Below are 16,849 nucleotides of genomic sequence, written 5' to 3'. Positions count from 1 at the left end.
ATCTGTCAGAGAAAGTTGGTCAGTGTTCTATCTATCGTGTAACTAATAGTATTAAGCTGGTACTTACTTGATATATCTGTAGTTAAACAAATCGTGAACACGTAAGAAGCACACACTTTTGCAAATTGAAAGCTGCACCATTAATACTAAAAGCTGAAAACACATTAATCGAGTGATCGACGTTTTGTAACGTTGCTAATTAAATGCTGGTATTAGTTGTTAACTTTTTATCCGATTGTGGTAAAATGTAAAGTAACGTAATGCTGCCATCGAACTAAATCGTTCCATTGCAACACATGTATCATACCATAACGACACCGCCGCAGTCGGATAAATTAACAGTTTGTTTGAAGCGTTACAACATTTTCCTTTTAATGAAGACCTCGAAAGGCCTTAAAGATTAGTTATCTTTTATTACGCTCTAAAAGTAAGCATTACTGTTTAAACACCTAAAATACTTCAAATAGTAAAGTTAAAATAACAAACAGCCGCATTTAAGTTAATTTCCAAAACAAGAGTTATAAAGCAAAAGTGGTGTATGACATCATACCCACAAAATATAAGCAAATTTCTTTCATTTTCATAATATAGTACATACATTGAGTAGGCTTGATTGGGCTTACCTTCTTCTTCGACAACCTCCGATGTATCATCTGATAACAACAAGAACAACTCGTGAAATTCAATAGCATAATCACGGTAAAGAATTTTTCCAAAAGTTTACTATTTTACTTAAAGAAAAAGTTTTCAAGTAATAATAGACAAATGCATCATATTCTTAGTATTCTTACTAATATACATGTAGTTAAAGCTTGAGAAGATTCTGTAGAGGACACGTAAAATCGCGTTTTAACCGTAAAAAATGAATACGAGTTGCAGGGACCAGACTACAATGGCCTACTCGAAATTGTTTTAAACGTTTGTAATTGTATTAAGCGGATTTAACATGACACAAACAATAACAACTTTATAATTCACTTTTTGTGAGTAGAGCTGTATGTTGCTAGAAAATGATGATGCGATCCCAACTCAGCACTAAACATTGGTTTACCTTGTGTCGTAACTCGTAAAGTAATGCATTTTCTAATTATAATTACTTAATTCGACTGTAAATTATTAAAGATTTAAGTTCCAACCTTTAATGACTTTCGTTGTACGACTTTCCGCGACGTGTTCTGCTGAAGACTCCACGATGGTCTGTAATTTTAACAACAACTATATTAAAATTAGAAATGTGTTTATTGTTAAGGATCAAGGTGCTAATTTTTTACAGTAACTGATGATATGAATCTATATATACTATAGCGAAAGCTGGAATTAGGTACGAATGCCTAATTGTATTTATCTAGTCGACTTATCCAAGCTATTCTATCAAATTTAAAGTCAATAGCCACATTTATAAAAAAAATTGATGGCAGAGGTTGACCTGACCTATTATGATATAACATTTCTACCGTCAGAAATAGTTAAATATGAGGGCCCAATATCTACGTTTGTGTTGAAAAATTACATTTAACCGAAATTAATAAGGTAACTGTCTAAAGTCAGCAACTCTTTTCAGGTTCCTTAAAATAAGAAAAAGATACTGGATATAAAACCTTTTATGATGAAGAAACGAGATGTGTTATTAGACGGAACTATTATTTAAGAAGGCTTATTTATTCTTCCTCTAAAGCCAACTGCATTGCATAAAAGGTGCAGTGGCTTTGTTTAACAAGCCCGATTACTATCCCGGGGCTAGGTCTAAGTCTGAAAAATCACGTGCGTTTAGTTTTTATATACGCTGACGCATCACAATAGGAGAAGACACTAAGGCAGACTGCTTCGCAATAGGCGGTTGTCGCCTGCACTTACCTATAAGCTCTGTTTCAAAAACTTTGATTATTTGTCTATCCAAATCCAGCACATCAGAAGTAAACCTGATACAGATCTCAATACAAATATAAATTAATAAGGTGTTAGATGTAAAACGACTCGTATTATTTTTTAGTTACCTCGTGTGCTTCTCTTTGTTCCCAAGAACGTGGTTTGAAGTCTTCAGGGTAAAAGTGAGCAATGACCTCTTCGACAGAACTGGCTTTCATTTCCACCATCTTCAAAAAAGCGCGGAAGCCAACCTTTGCGGCAATAACGTCTTCGTCTTGTGTCGTTTCTTCTGTAAGAACTTCTGTAATCAGCGCGCCATGGCCTTGACGCTCAACCAACTGCACTAGGGCTGATTGGGATTGCGGCACTCGCAGGGCTGGGAAATATTGGGAATCATACAGACTCTCTATCTCTTCAGTCGTGACACCGGTTCTTAACATATAACCTATTTTTGCAAGTTCTCTCAATGGTGACTCGCCAGGCCCAAACTCCCTGGCATTGATAACTTCAAGTAACTCATTAATCTCCGCTACCATTTTGGAGTCTGACTCAACTGTTTTTATAATTCCTTTTTGTTTCTCAATGGGAGATTTCTCAAATGATTCGACTGTTTCCTCTTTCTGCTGTTGCGACGATATGAGATGCTCATGTGGTGTTATACCTGGCTTTAGAGTTTCTGATTTGGCTGCAGGCTTTTCTTTTTTGTCAACCTTTTTATAGGAAGCCACATCGACAGTTTCAACGTGTTCCGCTGAGCTTAATTTAACAGTTGCCTTTTCTTTTGCGACTTTTTTAATGGGTTTTGGCTCTTCAATTTCTTGGACTTCCTCTGTGACGGTAGGAGTTGCTTCTTCTAAAACTGTTTTCGCTTGTTCTTTTTCTACCACTTCTTTTTCTCGCTTAACCGTTTTTTCAAGTTTGGTTTTTTCTCTTACAGTTTTAGCCTTTTTAATGACTTCTCCTGCTTTGAATACTTGCAATTTGGCTTTAGTTATTGCCATTCCAATGTCACTGACAGCTTTGCACATATAGGTTCCCTCGTTGGTTTTGTTAGCTTTCTTAATTATACACCAGGTATGATTATCCACATTGTCAACAGTATATTGCTCATCAGTTCTTATAACTTTATCGTCCTTATACCATAGGATTTCTGAAATATATTGCTAGTTGAATCGAAAGTATAATAATTATACATATAAAGGCGTTTAAAATAGTTTTACCTATTTATTACATCATTTTTGGGCTTCTGAATTAAAGTTATTCGGTTTAAATCAAAAATAAAGTCGATGTTCACAAGGTGAAAGAAGCTAAGACCCAGAAGCAGTTGTTTTGTTTTTGACTTTGGAACTCTATACAGGTTCAAAATTGATTGTGGAATAAAATTTGCAGGAGGATAAAGATAAAAAAAAAGATAATTTCTTAATTTAGTGGATGTATGTACCTATACTATCAACGGACTGCACGTTTCAGTATCACTTACCTGGGGCTGGGTTTCCACTGTAAATTGCCTCAAACTTTACAGTATCTTCTTCGTGAACACGTTCCCCTAATATTTCTTTTACAAAAGTCGGGACAGATTGAGTAGCTGAAAAATATATATCAAAAATAAATTCTATGAATATTAACATAATTTAGGTATTCGAGCTGGATACGAACACATTACATTTACACATACATTAACTATTTTTACGTAAAACTTAGGTTTGACACGAAAATTGAAAAATATTTTACTTCATGTACCAGTTCTATTACAAGTACTACGTTGCTTGGGTTTATAACTTAATACACATACGAGGTCGGGAATAATACCTTTCAGTGCAGCTTGCAATTCTTCCATATGTGTCACCCATTCTGGTTTGCGATACTCTTTTGTTCCAATGATACCTATAACCGACAATAATTATTTTTAGCTGTAACATATCAAAAGTCTCTCTTTGCTGAACTGAGGTAAAATCACTACTTCGTTTTTTATATTGTGGACTCAGATTAAAAAAATAAACGGTTATAAGTGTGTATTAAGTGCATAAAGTAGTGTTTGTGACAGAATCTATGTAGGTTGAAGGAAATAATGGACAGTGAATTCAAGTAATGTTGCAAAAGAAGAGCTTAAAAATAATATTTTAATTGGAATTGGATGATGAAGATATCAAACTTATACATTTAGAATGGCAAAAGGAGTAAAGGATGGGAAAGTTATAACAATGAAGATTTGATTAGAACTGTGTGCTCACGAAAACTTGTGACAAATTCTTCTGAACCTGTAAACTGAAAACATAAGCATATATTATAAATTAGTAGCACGGCTTTGATTTTTAAAATAAAATTTGACTAACTCTCGACGAATAGTGCCGCAATAGTTGATGTCACTCCAAGAGGGTTGCATGCTTCAAATTTAATTTCACCCGTATCATCTTGGTAAACCTCGGGAATAGTTAAAATTGATGTGCCATCTTCCATTTCTTCAATCTGGTATTCTTGAGAATGAACGACTTCCATCCCGTGTTTCAACCATCTTATCTGCGGCTTCGGCATACCTATAGCTTTTGCCTCTAACCTGTGACAGCAAAAGTAATGTTTGTTTAGAATAGCCTAATAATCATTACCAAAGCACACACTTCCTTTCAATGGTAAGCCATCTGGCACAAATGTTTAAAGCAAATCCTTTAGAGGCATATATTTCCAACTCATTTCCAAGTATCAGAAAGTCCAGTCGAAATGTGGTACTGCCAATAAGTCCAAGTGTATTATTGTCTTAATACCAGAATGTCTAGGTGTTATAATTATATTGTTCTTATGAGTTTTAGCCAAACTGTTATAATGCTCCACTGCCAGAAGGGTCTAGTATCACTATATCCATTGTCAATAAGTATGAATGTTATAATGCCCTGATGTCGGAAAGTCCAGATGTATTAATAATATTAATATAGAGCTATTCGGCAACAAGTTCGGATATTAAGACACCTAGCCTTTCCGACACGTGGACATATTAGCCCCTTATGTAAGGTTCCTCTGCATACTGCATAGTATACTAGATTCGAGTCAACTGTCATGCCGAATTAAAATACTTCATGCTTAACCTCATCAAGCAAGGACAAAGGGATCTTTCTTGTGCTATTATTTTAACAGTACCTGATAGTAATTGTTAATTATATTTACTAATCTATCTTTTTTAACGGCACGTACCTCGTAAGTGTGCCCTCTGTTGTAGACACAACCGTAGGTAAGGCTTTAACAATCTTTGGTGCAAATTCTTCAATGTCACTTGTTTTCTGAAAATACATTTCATTTACTTAAGCCCTTTTTACGATGCATTATAGCGTTGTCTGTAAAACTTACCAATATTGAAAATCGGGGCCAGTATTGATCAAGTAATTCTTTAAGGTGCGTTGGTGTAGGATTGAAAGGGTTTTTCATGAGGGGTTAGACAAAAAATCATCCGTATGCGGAAGCATTACGGGCGACTTTTCATCTTACCCCGCATGAAAAACCATTTCAATCTTACCCCAACGCACCTTATTATTATATTTATTTATCATTTTTCTTAGGTTAGGATTTTTATTATTTATGTTGTATGTCTTTCCCATCACGGAACAATGGTGTTCCGGACCTTTGGGAGGCTTGCGCGGAGCCGATGCCAACACGTAGAGGCCATTTTGACACTTTAATGAAATGTAAGGGGTACACCGAGCGGATGCTGCCCTTGGCCGTGTCATGGGACATGGGACGCACGCAGAGGCAGCACCCGCCAGGGTGGAAGGAATAAGTATTGAGAGTTGATGAAATCTAAAATGAACTAGGTTATTGGGTGAAACTTCAAAGCGATGGACTAAGTACTGAGCTCTGAGCTATGGAATAAAAAACCGGACGCCTGCCTAATAAAATGGTATGCAATTTTATTTCCGGCAGACGGTGACTCGCCCTCACAAGATGGGCCCCCACAAAAACCGACATCTAGGATGGCTCAAGGGCAACACCGGTATGAGCGGCTCAGGGGTGTCGAGAGGTGTGCCAACTCGCATCTTATGCATATTTGTGGTATTTTCTATAAATAGGGACCTTATTGTCGATGGCGCTTACGCCTTTATTAACAATGTTTCGATATAAATACAATGCCGCGCGACGCTGTGCGGCGTAAGCGCCATCGACAATAAGGTCCCTTTTCATAGAAAATGCCCCATTTCACTTCCACCCCTGGAGCTTATAGCTCTAACGACTCCACTCTGGCCGGCCGGTTAAGGCAAGCCAGAGGCAGAAAATCCTAATCCTAGGTTGTTATTATTATCATTACAATATAGTGCAAAACTTTAGTTATAGTTTAAGGTATAAGTACTTAGAAAAACCGGCCAAGTGCGAGTCGGCCTCGCGCACGGAGGGTTCTGTACCATTACGAAACAAAACTGCAAAAAATCACGTTTGTTGTATGGGAGCCCCACTTAAATATTTATTTTATTCTGTTTTAGTATTTGTTGTTATAGCGGCAACAGAAATACATCATCTGTGATAATTTCAACTGTCTAGCTATCACGGTTCATGAGATACAGCGTAGTGACAGACGGACAGACAGACAGACAGACAGACAGCGAAGTCTTAGTAATGGACCCTATTACCCCTATTTTTACCCTTTGGGTACGGAACCTTAAAAACGTACATAAATAACCATTATGTTATAGGGAAAGGAAATGTAACCTATCTTTTCGATCTTAAACAAGTACCTAAATATTTATTCCTTGTTGTGTATTAACATAACATGCTTAACAGACCTTTTATCACAATCGGATTAAGTCTCACCTCGAAATCCTTCCAAAGAGATGAAATTTGGTATGTATGTTAATTAAAGGTCTTAACTTTTAATAATTTCATAGTTGTATTATATACCTAATATATGTATAGTTATTTCTAAAGTCAAAAAAAAAATTAAAGGTCTCTTTTTCATGTCCACACTATTTGACATTTGGGGACCTAGAGGAATCGCAGCCATCTTGGAAAATGTGTACCATCCTGGAGAAATTTGCGTTTTACTCTAAATATACGTTCTCTATGAAAATATGGTGTAAAGCAACATTATAGCTTATTAAATTCTACACGAAAAAGTCCTATATAACTTTGCGGAAAAAATACATCTTGTTATAGAAAATAATAGCTGAATCCAGATTTAGCGCTTATACCCTTTCAGGGGATATTCTCTTAATATGAAACTTGGAGGAATATGAATTCCACTTTTGTATGTACATTTGTATACGTTCTACTCCAATATCAACATTTTACTCGACTGCGACTTAAACAGAAAGTAGGGTTATGGGTTTAAATACTGAAAATCAGTACAGCCTGCAGCTCAGGATACGGAACGGTTTTTTTTTAATGACATCGGTAGATTCCTCTTGGCCTTTACAACCTGTTTACACCTGTTTTATTAAAGAAAAATTAATACAGCCGCCTTGAGAGGACGCTGAATAGTAAATCATATTTTTACTTCTAGCGCCTAAATTATTGAGTGGATTTCAATAAAATAGACATCAGTAGATCCATAATTGGTACACGAGTGCTATGCAATACAAATTTACTAAAATAAATGGAGGAAATATGTGTAAAACTTAAAAATGTGACTACAAAAACAGATCTTAGGTCTTAAATGGGGTTTAAACAATAGTGACAGTAATGAAATTTGACACCTACAATTTCAGGGATCCCTGTTTGCGTGTCATAAAATTGGAGCTTCGGGGACCACGGGGATCAAACACCATCTTGAAAAGTATGTCTTTTTTTGGTTTTTGCTTTTTTTCTCGGAATATCTGGGTTTAATGTGAATACAGTGTATGACGAAACGAAAGCTTATTAAATTCCACACTTAAAAGTTATACGACAACATGTCCCAAAAACGAAACCTTTTTCTAGAAATAGGGCTTACAAGTTACAAGGGAAGCTTCCAAGTTTCCACACATTATTTTTTCGTGGTTGTGTAGATAATGTTTTTGTGTTCCACAAATTGGTAAAAAAATTATACAAGTATACTTCTGACCCGTCTTAAAATAAAATTTTAGTAGGAGATGATTAAGTATAACCTTTTGACTTCTGAGCCATATTTCTAGAAGAAAGTTCCGTTTTAGGGACATGGTGTTTTATACCTTTTTTGTGTAGAACCTAATAAGCTTTTGTTTCGTTATACACAGTATTCATATTAAACCCAGATATTCCGAGAAAAACAGAAAAACCAAAAAAGACTTATACTTCTCTCTCTGGCGTTTGATCCCCGTGGTCCCCGAAGCTCCAATTTTATGACACGCAAACAGGGGTCCCTGAAATTGTAGGTGTCAGATTTCACTACTGTCACTATTGTTTAAACCCCATTTAAGACCTAAAATATGTTTTTGCAGTCACATTTTTAAGTCCTAAACAGTTTTCCTCCATTTATTTTAGTAAATTTGTATTGCATAGCACTCGTGTACTAATTATGGATCTACTGATGTCTATTTTAATAAGTAATAAGTCGCAGTAGAGTAACATGTTGATGTTGGGGTAGAACGTGTACAAATGTACAGACAAAAGTGAAATTCATATTCCTCCAAGTTTCATATTAAGAGAATATCCCCTGAAGCGCTAAATCTGGATTCAGCTATTATTTTCTATAGCAAGATGTATTTTTTCCGCAAAGGTATCTAGGACTTTTTCGTGTAGAATTTATTAAGCTTTAATGTTGCCTTACACCATATTTTCATAGAGAACGTATATTTAGAGTAAAACGCAAATTTCTCCAGGATGGTACACATTTTCCAAGATGGCTGCGATTCCTCGATGTCCCGAAATGTCAAATAGTGTGGACATGAAAAAGAGACCTTAAATTAACATACATACCAAATTTCATATCTTTGGAAGTATTTCGAGGTGAGACTTAATCCGATTGTGCTATTTATTAATCCCGTTGTAATCATGTTTTTGTTAGGGTGGTATTCCATCTGTCCAATATCTTTGTCCAATGTGATTTGATAAAAGAAATTGGATGACTTGATCAAATTTGCTAGAAACACTGAAATTTGATCAAATATTCCGAATGACATTAAATTCAAAACGGCTACGCAAATAGTATATGTAGGTATAAACTTGGACCAAGATATTGGATAAGTGGAATGGGCATGTCAAAGACATTTGTTCAAATATTGGATATAGAAATTGGACAGGTAGCATACCACCCTTAGTTAACAGTCAACGATGTTGTGTAAAAAAATATAATAACGTTGTTTTGTCTCACCTCGTCACTCAATATATCCTCCTCAGATGCATATTCATAAGCTGAAACATAAATAAAAACTATTGTTCTAAACAAGACTTGGCCAAGGATTGATGTTATGGTGATAGTAGCTAGAGACATACGTACAATATAATACAAATGTGTACGTCATATGTGTCTGTTCGTGGTATTTACCTAATTTTTGCCATATAATGACAGATTTGCCTGCCAGACACATCTGTACGTATATCCCCAGCTAATTGAAGACATTTCTAACATTTAATTTAAATGGATGCCCAGTTTGTAAATACCATAACATCAGTATTAGTACGTATATTTGATACATTAACCCTGGTCTAGCAAAAGCAGAACTCGACGAGGGTGCCTAGAAGTGGTTCATTGATCATTCAAGTAGTTAATCGAATATATCTCATTAATAATGTACACTCAGTGTAAAAATATGGGTGCATAAAAAATAAACTTACTCAAAAATATGTCCCATAACTCCCATAGCTCTTAATTCGCTGACATAAGAGCTATGGGACATATTTTTGAGTGTGATGTGTGCACCCATATTTTTACACTTGACTGTACGTACCTAAATTATTTTTAATAAGCTTATATTGTATGATTGAACAACGCTACAGTTGCAATTCTACTGCTGCGGCAAAGGTTACATTCGAATGGGAACTGCAGTTGCATTAATGGTGCGACAATACTGCTGAAGCATTGACGCGGGCGCTGTCATTGTCAATTTCCTTGATAAAATGAGTGACGTTCCTAGCCGCATTATTGCCAGGGGTTCGAAACTCCTCCTTTCGGGTATTCTCGGCTCCGTTCGGCTCAGCATTGCTCTGAGCAATTATTATGGTTGACACAACTTGACGTCCTTTTGCGTGCACGACCACAGATAAGATAATAACTTGAATTTTGACAACCCTAAATAGCCGAAAGGGATAGTGCCATATATTAGAAAGGGACAGCACGATTCGTACCTGAACCGCAGTCAAATTTCGGTTTTGTAGGAAGTTTCCTTTCTGTACGGTAGTACTATTATTTTTTCTGTGTTATTGTGGCTTCTAGAACATTTAATCCATAGATATAAGACTTTATGTAGATGGGCCATACGCATGCGCCCGTGAGGGATCTATTCCTAACTATGACCTAACATACGCAATGCGACGAAATTAAAAACACGTTTAAACGTTCCTGACAACATACCAAAAACGGGTTCATTGTTACCCACCAGGAACGGTGGGCAAGATCAATACTTATACGTCTACCGTTTTGACGTGGCACTTAGGACTTTTCACAACTATGAAAAGGACCAACAATATAAGCGTTTTCTCTGCTACTCCTACTGAAAGTTCCATAAGACCGTGCTTCAAACTCATTTTATCACGGAAATCGTCAGTGACGGCGACCGCGTCAAGGCCGCAGCAATAAGGTCCAAACAGCATTGTAGTTACAGTGCAGTTACAGTTAATGCAGCTGCAGTTGCCATTCGAAAGCCACCTTTAAATATACGTACTGTGATTTCCTTGCTAAGTAGGAAAATCTTGTTTCATGAAAAATATGCTCTTAATCAATTGTACTTTGATACATATAAGGAATGACATGATTATTTTTAATGTAACTTTTTGCAGTTAGATATTCATAAGCCAGCATCATTAATTAACCTAGTTAGATAGGTTTTATATTAAATGCGATGATTTAAGAAGATCGAATAATTATTTGATTAGTTTGTCTTGAATAAAACAAAGTGAGGTAGTGTCATAATAAAGAACATTTTTTCATGGACATTTAACATTGGCATACTTTTTCAGACATCGCCAATGCCATGCTAAGTTAGTTTGATCCGACTCCGATTATTAAATTTATAACCCACTGCAGGTCTGCGCGTCGTGAATAAAGTATTGTATTCGATCATCTTAGTGAATATACTCTATTTTATTAAAAAATACCACTACCTTTCTTTCGCAAAATGAATTAAAATTCACTCATCGGTGCTCATAAACAAAAACATATTGTGATATCGTATTAATTAGGAAGCGTTTAAAACCACTTCTACTGGTGGTCTACGTGGTGTAGGCTAAATTGATTGGAACAACATTATATATTATGATTATAAATAAATTAATCTACGCAGTTGGTGTCATATTTACCACGATATCATATTATAATTAAGTTCAAATTTCTCAATTTTTTTTACACAGATGCATGGCGTGTGTATTGTTTGTAATATGTTCGTGTGTGAAAACAAAACAGGTGCAATTATTGCTAAAATAATTTGTATTCTACTTGTTTCGTACATGCATTTTTGCTCAAAACATAGCATGCAGTCATAAGCTGGAACCACTTTTCTACCTTCTACGGTTAAAACACATTTGCTGGAACAACTCCCGAAAGGATTAGTTGCTATACACGTATATGTGCCCGACATTTCTGGGAATGCTTCTTTAATGTGAAGTTCACATAAACCGGATTCCTGTCTTGCCACTGCTACGTCTCTTGCTTTTTCTATAATCCTTTTATCGTAGTACCATTCTATTTTAGGCCAAGGAATTCCCTTTACTTCGCATGACAATACTATAGGCTCTCCGTCCATTATGGACGCTGATTTCAAAGGCTGTATGAATTCTGGTTTCTCACCGTTAATTTCTGTTTCTTTAGCTTTCGGCACTAGTGAAGCAGAACAAGATACGGAACCAGCAAAATTTTCTGCTCGGCAGGTGATAACGTCTACTAAATCTGGAGTCATATTTTCAATACAAAGACATGATACATTTTCTTTAGTAGTGATATAAATATTATTTAATTTATTTTCTTTTGCATAAGAAGTTACCTCCTTGGTACCAATAAACCATTGGAACGACGCACTAGGAGTAGATTTCACTTCTGCTTCAAATAGCTCAATAGCACCGAATGTGACTTGTTGGGAACTTACGGGTCGAATAAATACTGGTGGTTTTATGAGTGCTTCGTCAGACAGCTTTACAATTTTAACAGTACTTGCCGATTTAGTGATCATATTATTGGACTCAATAACTACTTCAAATTTTCCTACTTTCTTTTTATCTGGTGATTTTATTTCTATCGTCGAATGATCGGCTTCAGTATGAATAATACAATCGTCACTTGGTTCAAGGAGTTTGTTGTTGCAATACCATAACACTTTTTTGTCTTCATCTGCTTCATAAGATACATACAATTCAACATTGCTATTTTCTGGAATATTCATTGCTTTAATGTGTTCTATAATTATCGGTCCAACTTCTGTAAAATAGGTGTCTATTAATTTTACATAATGGATGGAGATTTGTAGTCACATCACCCTTTAAATATATGCGTGTTTAGTAGTGTACCCATTGACAATTTATTTTTACCGTTTACAACATTTTCCTCGAAAGTGTCGTAATTAATTGTTAGCCATGCATCTGTTCTAAAAATAAACGATACCTTCCCTTCCTAATTATTAAAGGCCATAGGGATCTACGCAATTTGATGATGTAAAACTAGGGTGTGGACACTGTGGACTATCTATACCGATAGTTTAGATGATTTATAGTTTACAATATGTGCCATTTTCAATCAAACGGGTACTTATTGTCGGTTGTCATTAAGGCGCTATTTCCATACAGCTTCAATTTGAAATCAAACTTATTGACAAGCTTTTGGTTGAAAATGTCACATATAACGATATTATTACTCGTACAGATAGTCTAGCAAACAAGTTCTGTCAGTAACAGTAGAATAACAAAAAACTACACTCATTCTTTTATGGGGTTATAATACTAATACATATAAGAAGAAAAATACAGTATAATTTTCTCTGCATATGTTCCTCTGACAGGCGACTCTTGCTAAACTATATTTACGTCCATTTACTTCGGCTAATATTAAAATTAAGAAAAACTTATTTCTGCATGGATTGCGTCGGGCCTATCAGAATGGATTAAAGTACTTACTTTTTATGTCCGGCTTCTTAGTCTTAATCTTCGTTCTTTTCCTTTCTGTTGTTACTACTGTTGTAATATCTTCTTCTTCAGTCTCGGGTACAGGTTGTTCTTGTTTTTCTAGCACAGCTGTTTCGACTTGAATTTTCTCTACAACCTTTTCTTTTTTGTGAACTTTTTTTATAGTTTCTACTTCCTCGGGTTTTTCCGCTTGCAATGTCTCGACTGGTATTACTGGTGCAGTCACTTCTTTCTCTTCCTCAATCTCTGTTTCTGGTTGTGTCTGTTCCTCGGCGACGATTTCGTCTACTTTGATTTCTTCCTTAGCAACCTTTTTCTCCTTTTTGACACGCTTTCGTACTGTCTCTACAGGTTTCTCTTCTGGCTGAATTTGGTCTACTTCTTCTTGAGTTGTTACGATTGTCGTAGATTTTTCTTCCTCGACCTGAGGCTGTGAATCTTCCTGTGTTTCTAGTACGATTATTTCCTTTATAACGTCTTTCTTGGCGATCTTTTTCTCCTTCTTGATATCTTTGTGCTGTATTTCCTCTGGTTTTTCTTCTTCTTCAGTCTTCTCGAAAGGCTCTGGTTGAAGATTTTCTTGTTCTACAATTTCTTCTTTGACTTTTTGAACATGGACTTCTTCTGCTTCAGTTTCTTCTAGTGATTTATCCTTTATAACAGGTTTTAGATCCTTAGGCTGTTCTTCTTCAACAGTCTTGGGCTTTTGTTTCTTTATAGGCTTGAGTTGTACTTCTTCCGGTTTTTCTTCTTCTACAGGCTTCTGTTTAGGCACTGGCTTTAGCACGACCTCTTCCGCTGGTTGTTCTTCTTTAGGTCGCCTCCTGCCGGTAGGCCAAGAAACATCCTCAGGCTGTTCTTCTTCGACAGACTTGGGCCTTTGCTTCTTTATAGGCTTGAGTCGTACTTCTTCTGGTTTTACTTCTTCTACAGGCTTCTGTTTAGGCACTGGCTTTAGGACGACCTCTTCCGCTGGTTGTTCTTCTATAGGTCGTCTCTTGCCGGTAGGCCAAGAAATATCCTCAGGCTGTTCTTCTTCAACAGACTTAGGCTTTTGCTTCTTTATAGGCTTGAGTTGTACTTCTTCCGGTTTCTCGTCTTCTACAGGCTTCTGTTTAGGCACTGGCTTTAGGACGACCTCTTCCGCTGGCTGTTCTTCTTTAGGTCGTCTCTTGCCGGTAGGCCAAGAAGCATCCTCAGGTTGTTCTTCTTCAATAGACTTGGGCTTTTGCTTCTTAATAGGCTTGAGTTGTACGTCTTCCGGTTTCTCTTCTTCTACAGGTTTCTGTTTAGGTATCGGTTTAAGTATAACCTCTTCCACAGGCTGTTCTTCCTTAGATCGTCTTTTACCGGTAGGCCAAGAAACTTCTTCCGGCTGAACTTCTTCAACGGGTTTTGGCTTGTCTTTTTTCACTGGTTTAAGTTGCACTTCTTCCGGTTTTGTTTCTTCTTCTACAGGCTTCTGTTTAGGTACCGGTTTAAGAACAACTTCTTCAGCCGTCTGTTCTTCTTTCGGCTTCCGTTTGCCTCGCCATGATACCTCCTCTGGTTGTGTCTCTTCAATCGGTTTATCTTTTTTGATTGGCTTAAGTTGCACTTCTTCAGGTTTCTTCTCTTCTTCTACAGGCTTCTCTTTAGGTATTGGTTTAAGTACAACTTCTTCAGCCGGCTGTTCTTCTTTCGCCTTCCGTTTGCCTCGCCATGATACCTCTGGTTGTGTCTCTTCTATCGGTTTTTCTTTTTTGATTGGCTTAAGTTGCACTTCCTCAGGTTTCTTCTCTTCTTCTACAGGCTTCTGTTTAGGTACCGGTTTAAGAACAACTTCTTCAGCCGTCTGTTCTTCTTTCGGCTTCCGTTTGCCTCGCCATGATACCTCCTCTGGTTGTGTCTCTTCTATCGGTTTTTCTTTTTTGATTGGCTTAAGTTGCACTTCCTCAGGTTTCTTCTCTTCTTCTACAGGCTTCTGTTTAGGTACCGGTTTAAGTACAACTTCTTCAGCCGGCTGTTCTTCTTTTGGCTTCCGTTTGCCTCGCCATGATAATTCCTCTGGTTGATTCTCTTCTATCGGTTTATCTTTTTTGATTGGCTTAAGTTGCACTTCTTCAGGTTTCTTCTCTTCTTCTACAGGCTTCTCTTTAGGTATTGGTTTAAGTACAACTTCTTCAGCCGGCTGTTCTTCTTTCGCCTTCCGTTTGCCTCGCCGTGATACCTCCTCTGGTTGTGTCTCTTCTATCGGTTTTTCTTTTTTGATTGCCTTAAGTTGCACTTCCTCAGGTTTCTTCTCTTCTTCTACAGGCTTCTGTTTAGGTACCGGTTTAAGTACAACTTCTTCAGCCGGCTGTTCTTCTTTTGGCTTCCGTTTGCCTCGCCATGATACTTCCTCTGGTTGTTTCTCTTCTATCGGTATTTCTTTTTTGATTGGCTTAAGTTGCACTTCTTCTGGTTTTTTCTCTTCCTCTACAGGCTTCTGTTTAGGTACCGGTTTAAGTACAACTTCCTCAGCTGGCTGTTCTTCTTTTGACTTCTGTTTGCCTCGCCAAGATATTTCCTCTGGTTGTGTCTCTTCAATCAGTTTTTCTTTTTTGATTGGCTTAAGTTGCACTTCTTCTGGTTTCTTCTCTTCCTCTACAGGCTTCTGTTTAGGTACCGGTTTAAGTACAATTGCGTCAGCCGGCTGTTCTTCTTTCGGCTTCCGTTTGCCTCGCCATGATACCTCCTCTGGCCGTGCCTCTTCAACAGGTTTGTCTTTTTTGATTGGCTTAAGTTGCACTTCCTCTGGTTTTGTTTTTTCTTCTACAGGCTTCTGTTTAGGTACCGGTTTAAGAACAACTTCTTCAGCCGGCTGTTCTTCTTTCGCCTTCCGTTTGCCTCGCCATGATACCTCCTCCGGCTGAGCCTCTTCTTCGATAGGCTTTTGTTTAGGCACTGGTTTGAGTAGAACTTCTTCCACAGGCTGTTCTTCCTTAGGTCGCCTTTTGCCGGTAGGCCAAGAAACTTCTTCCGGCTGAACTTCTTCAACGGGTTTTGACTTGTCTTTTTTCACTGGTTTAAGTTGCACTTCTTCCGGTTTTGTTTCTTCTTCTACAGGCTTCTGTTTAGGTACCGGTTTAAGCACAACTTCTTCAGCTGGCTGATCTTCTTTTGGCTTCCGTTTGCCACGCCATGATACCTCCTCTGGCTGTGCTTCTTCAACAGGTTTGTCTTTTTTGATTGGCTTAAGTTGCACTGCTTCTGGTTTCTTCTCCTCCTCTACAGGCTTCTGTTTAGGTACCGGTTTAAGTACAGCTTCTTCAGCTGGCTGTTCTTCTTTTGGCTTCCGTTTGCCTCGCCATGATACCTCCTCTGGCTGTGCTTCTTCAACAGGTTTGTCTTTTTTGATTGGCTTAAGTTGCACTGCTTCTGGTTTCTTCTCCTCCTCTACAGGCTTCTGTTTAGGTACCGGTTTAAGTACAGCTTCTTCAGCTGGCTGTTCTTCTTTTGGCTTCCGTTTGCCTCGCCATGATATCTCCTCTGGCTGTGCTTCTTCATCAGGTTTGTCTTTTTTGATCGGCTTAAGTAGCACTTCTTCTGGTTTCTTCTCTTCCTTTACAGGCTTCTGTTTAGGTACTGGTTTGAGTACAACTTCTTCAGCTGGCTGTTCCTCTTTCGGCTTTCGTTTTCCTCGCCAAGATACCTCGTCTGATTTTATCTCTTCAATCGGTTTTTCTTTTTTGATTGGCTTAAGTTGTACTTCTTCTGGTTTCTCCTCTTCTGCGGGCTTCTCTTTAGGTACCGTTTTAAGTAC

At 37.4% G+C, this 16,849-nt stretch overlaps 1 protein-coding gene across 1 annotated transcript in view; it reads right to left on the bottom strand.

Moving 5' to 3' along the window:
* The window catches only part of LOC134754137 (titin), a 147,416-nt gene that overhangs the window by 64,476 nt on the left and 66,091 nt on the right, over positions 1-16,849 (bottom strand). The window contains exons 23-34 of the mRNA XM_063690216.1: positions 15,877-16,822; positions 14,477-15,708; positions 13,057-14,359; positions 11,456-12,364; positions 9,110-9,150; positions 5,050-5,135; positions 4,200-4,420; positions 3,676-3,750; positions 3,347-3,451; positions 1,995-3,016; positions 1,137-1,197; positions 624-653 (exon numbers count right to left, since the gene is read on the bottom strand). Coding sequence (XP_063546286.1) covers positions 624-653; positions 1,137-1,197; positions 1,995-3,016; positions 3,347-3,451; positions 3,676-3,750; positions 4,200-4,420; positions 5,050-5,135; positions 9,110-9,150; positions 11,456-12,364; positions 13,057-14,359; positions 14,477-15,708; positions 15,877-16,822 — 6,031 coding nt within the window. The remainder of the gene's footprint in view (positions 1-623; positions 654-1,136; positions 1,198-1,994; positions 3,017-3,346; positions 3,452-3,675; positions 3,751-4,199; positions 4,421-5,049; positions 5,136-9,109; positions 9,151-11,455; positions 12,365-13,056; positions 14,360-14,476; positions 15,709-15,876; positions 16,823-16,849) is intronic.

Source organism: Cydia strobilella, chromosome Z (genome assembly GCF_947568885.1).
Source record: "Cydia strobilella chromosome Z, ilCydStro3.1, whole genome shotgun sequence".
Taxonomy (NCBI): Eukaryota; Metazoa; Arthropoda; class Insecta; order Lepidoptera; family Tortricidae; genus Cydia; species Cydia strobilella.
Note: the sequence above shows the minus strand (reverse complement) of the source record. Positions and strands in the feature narration are given on the sequence as shown.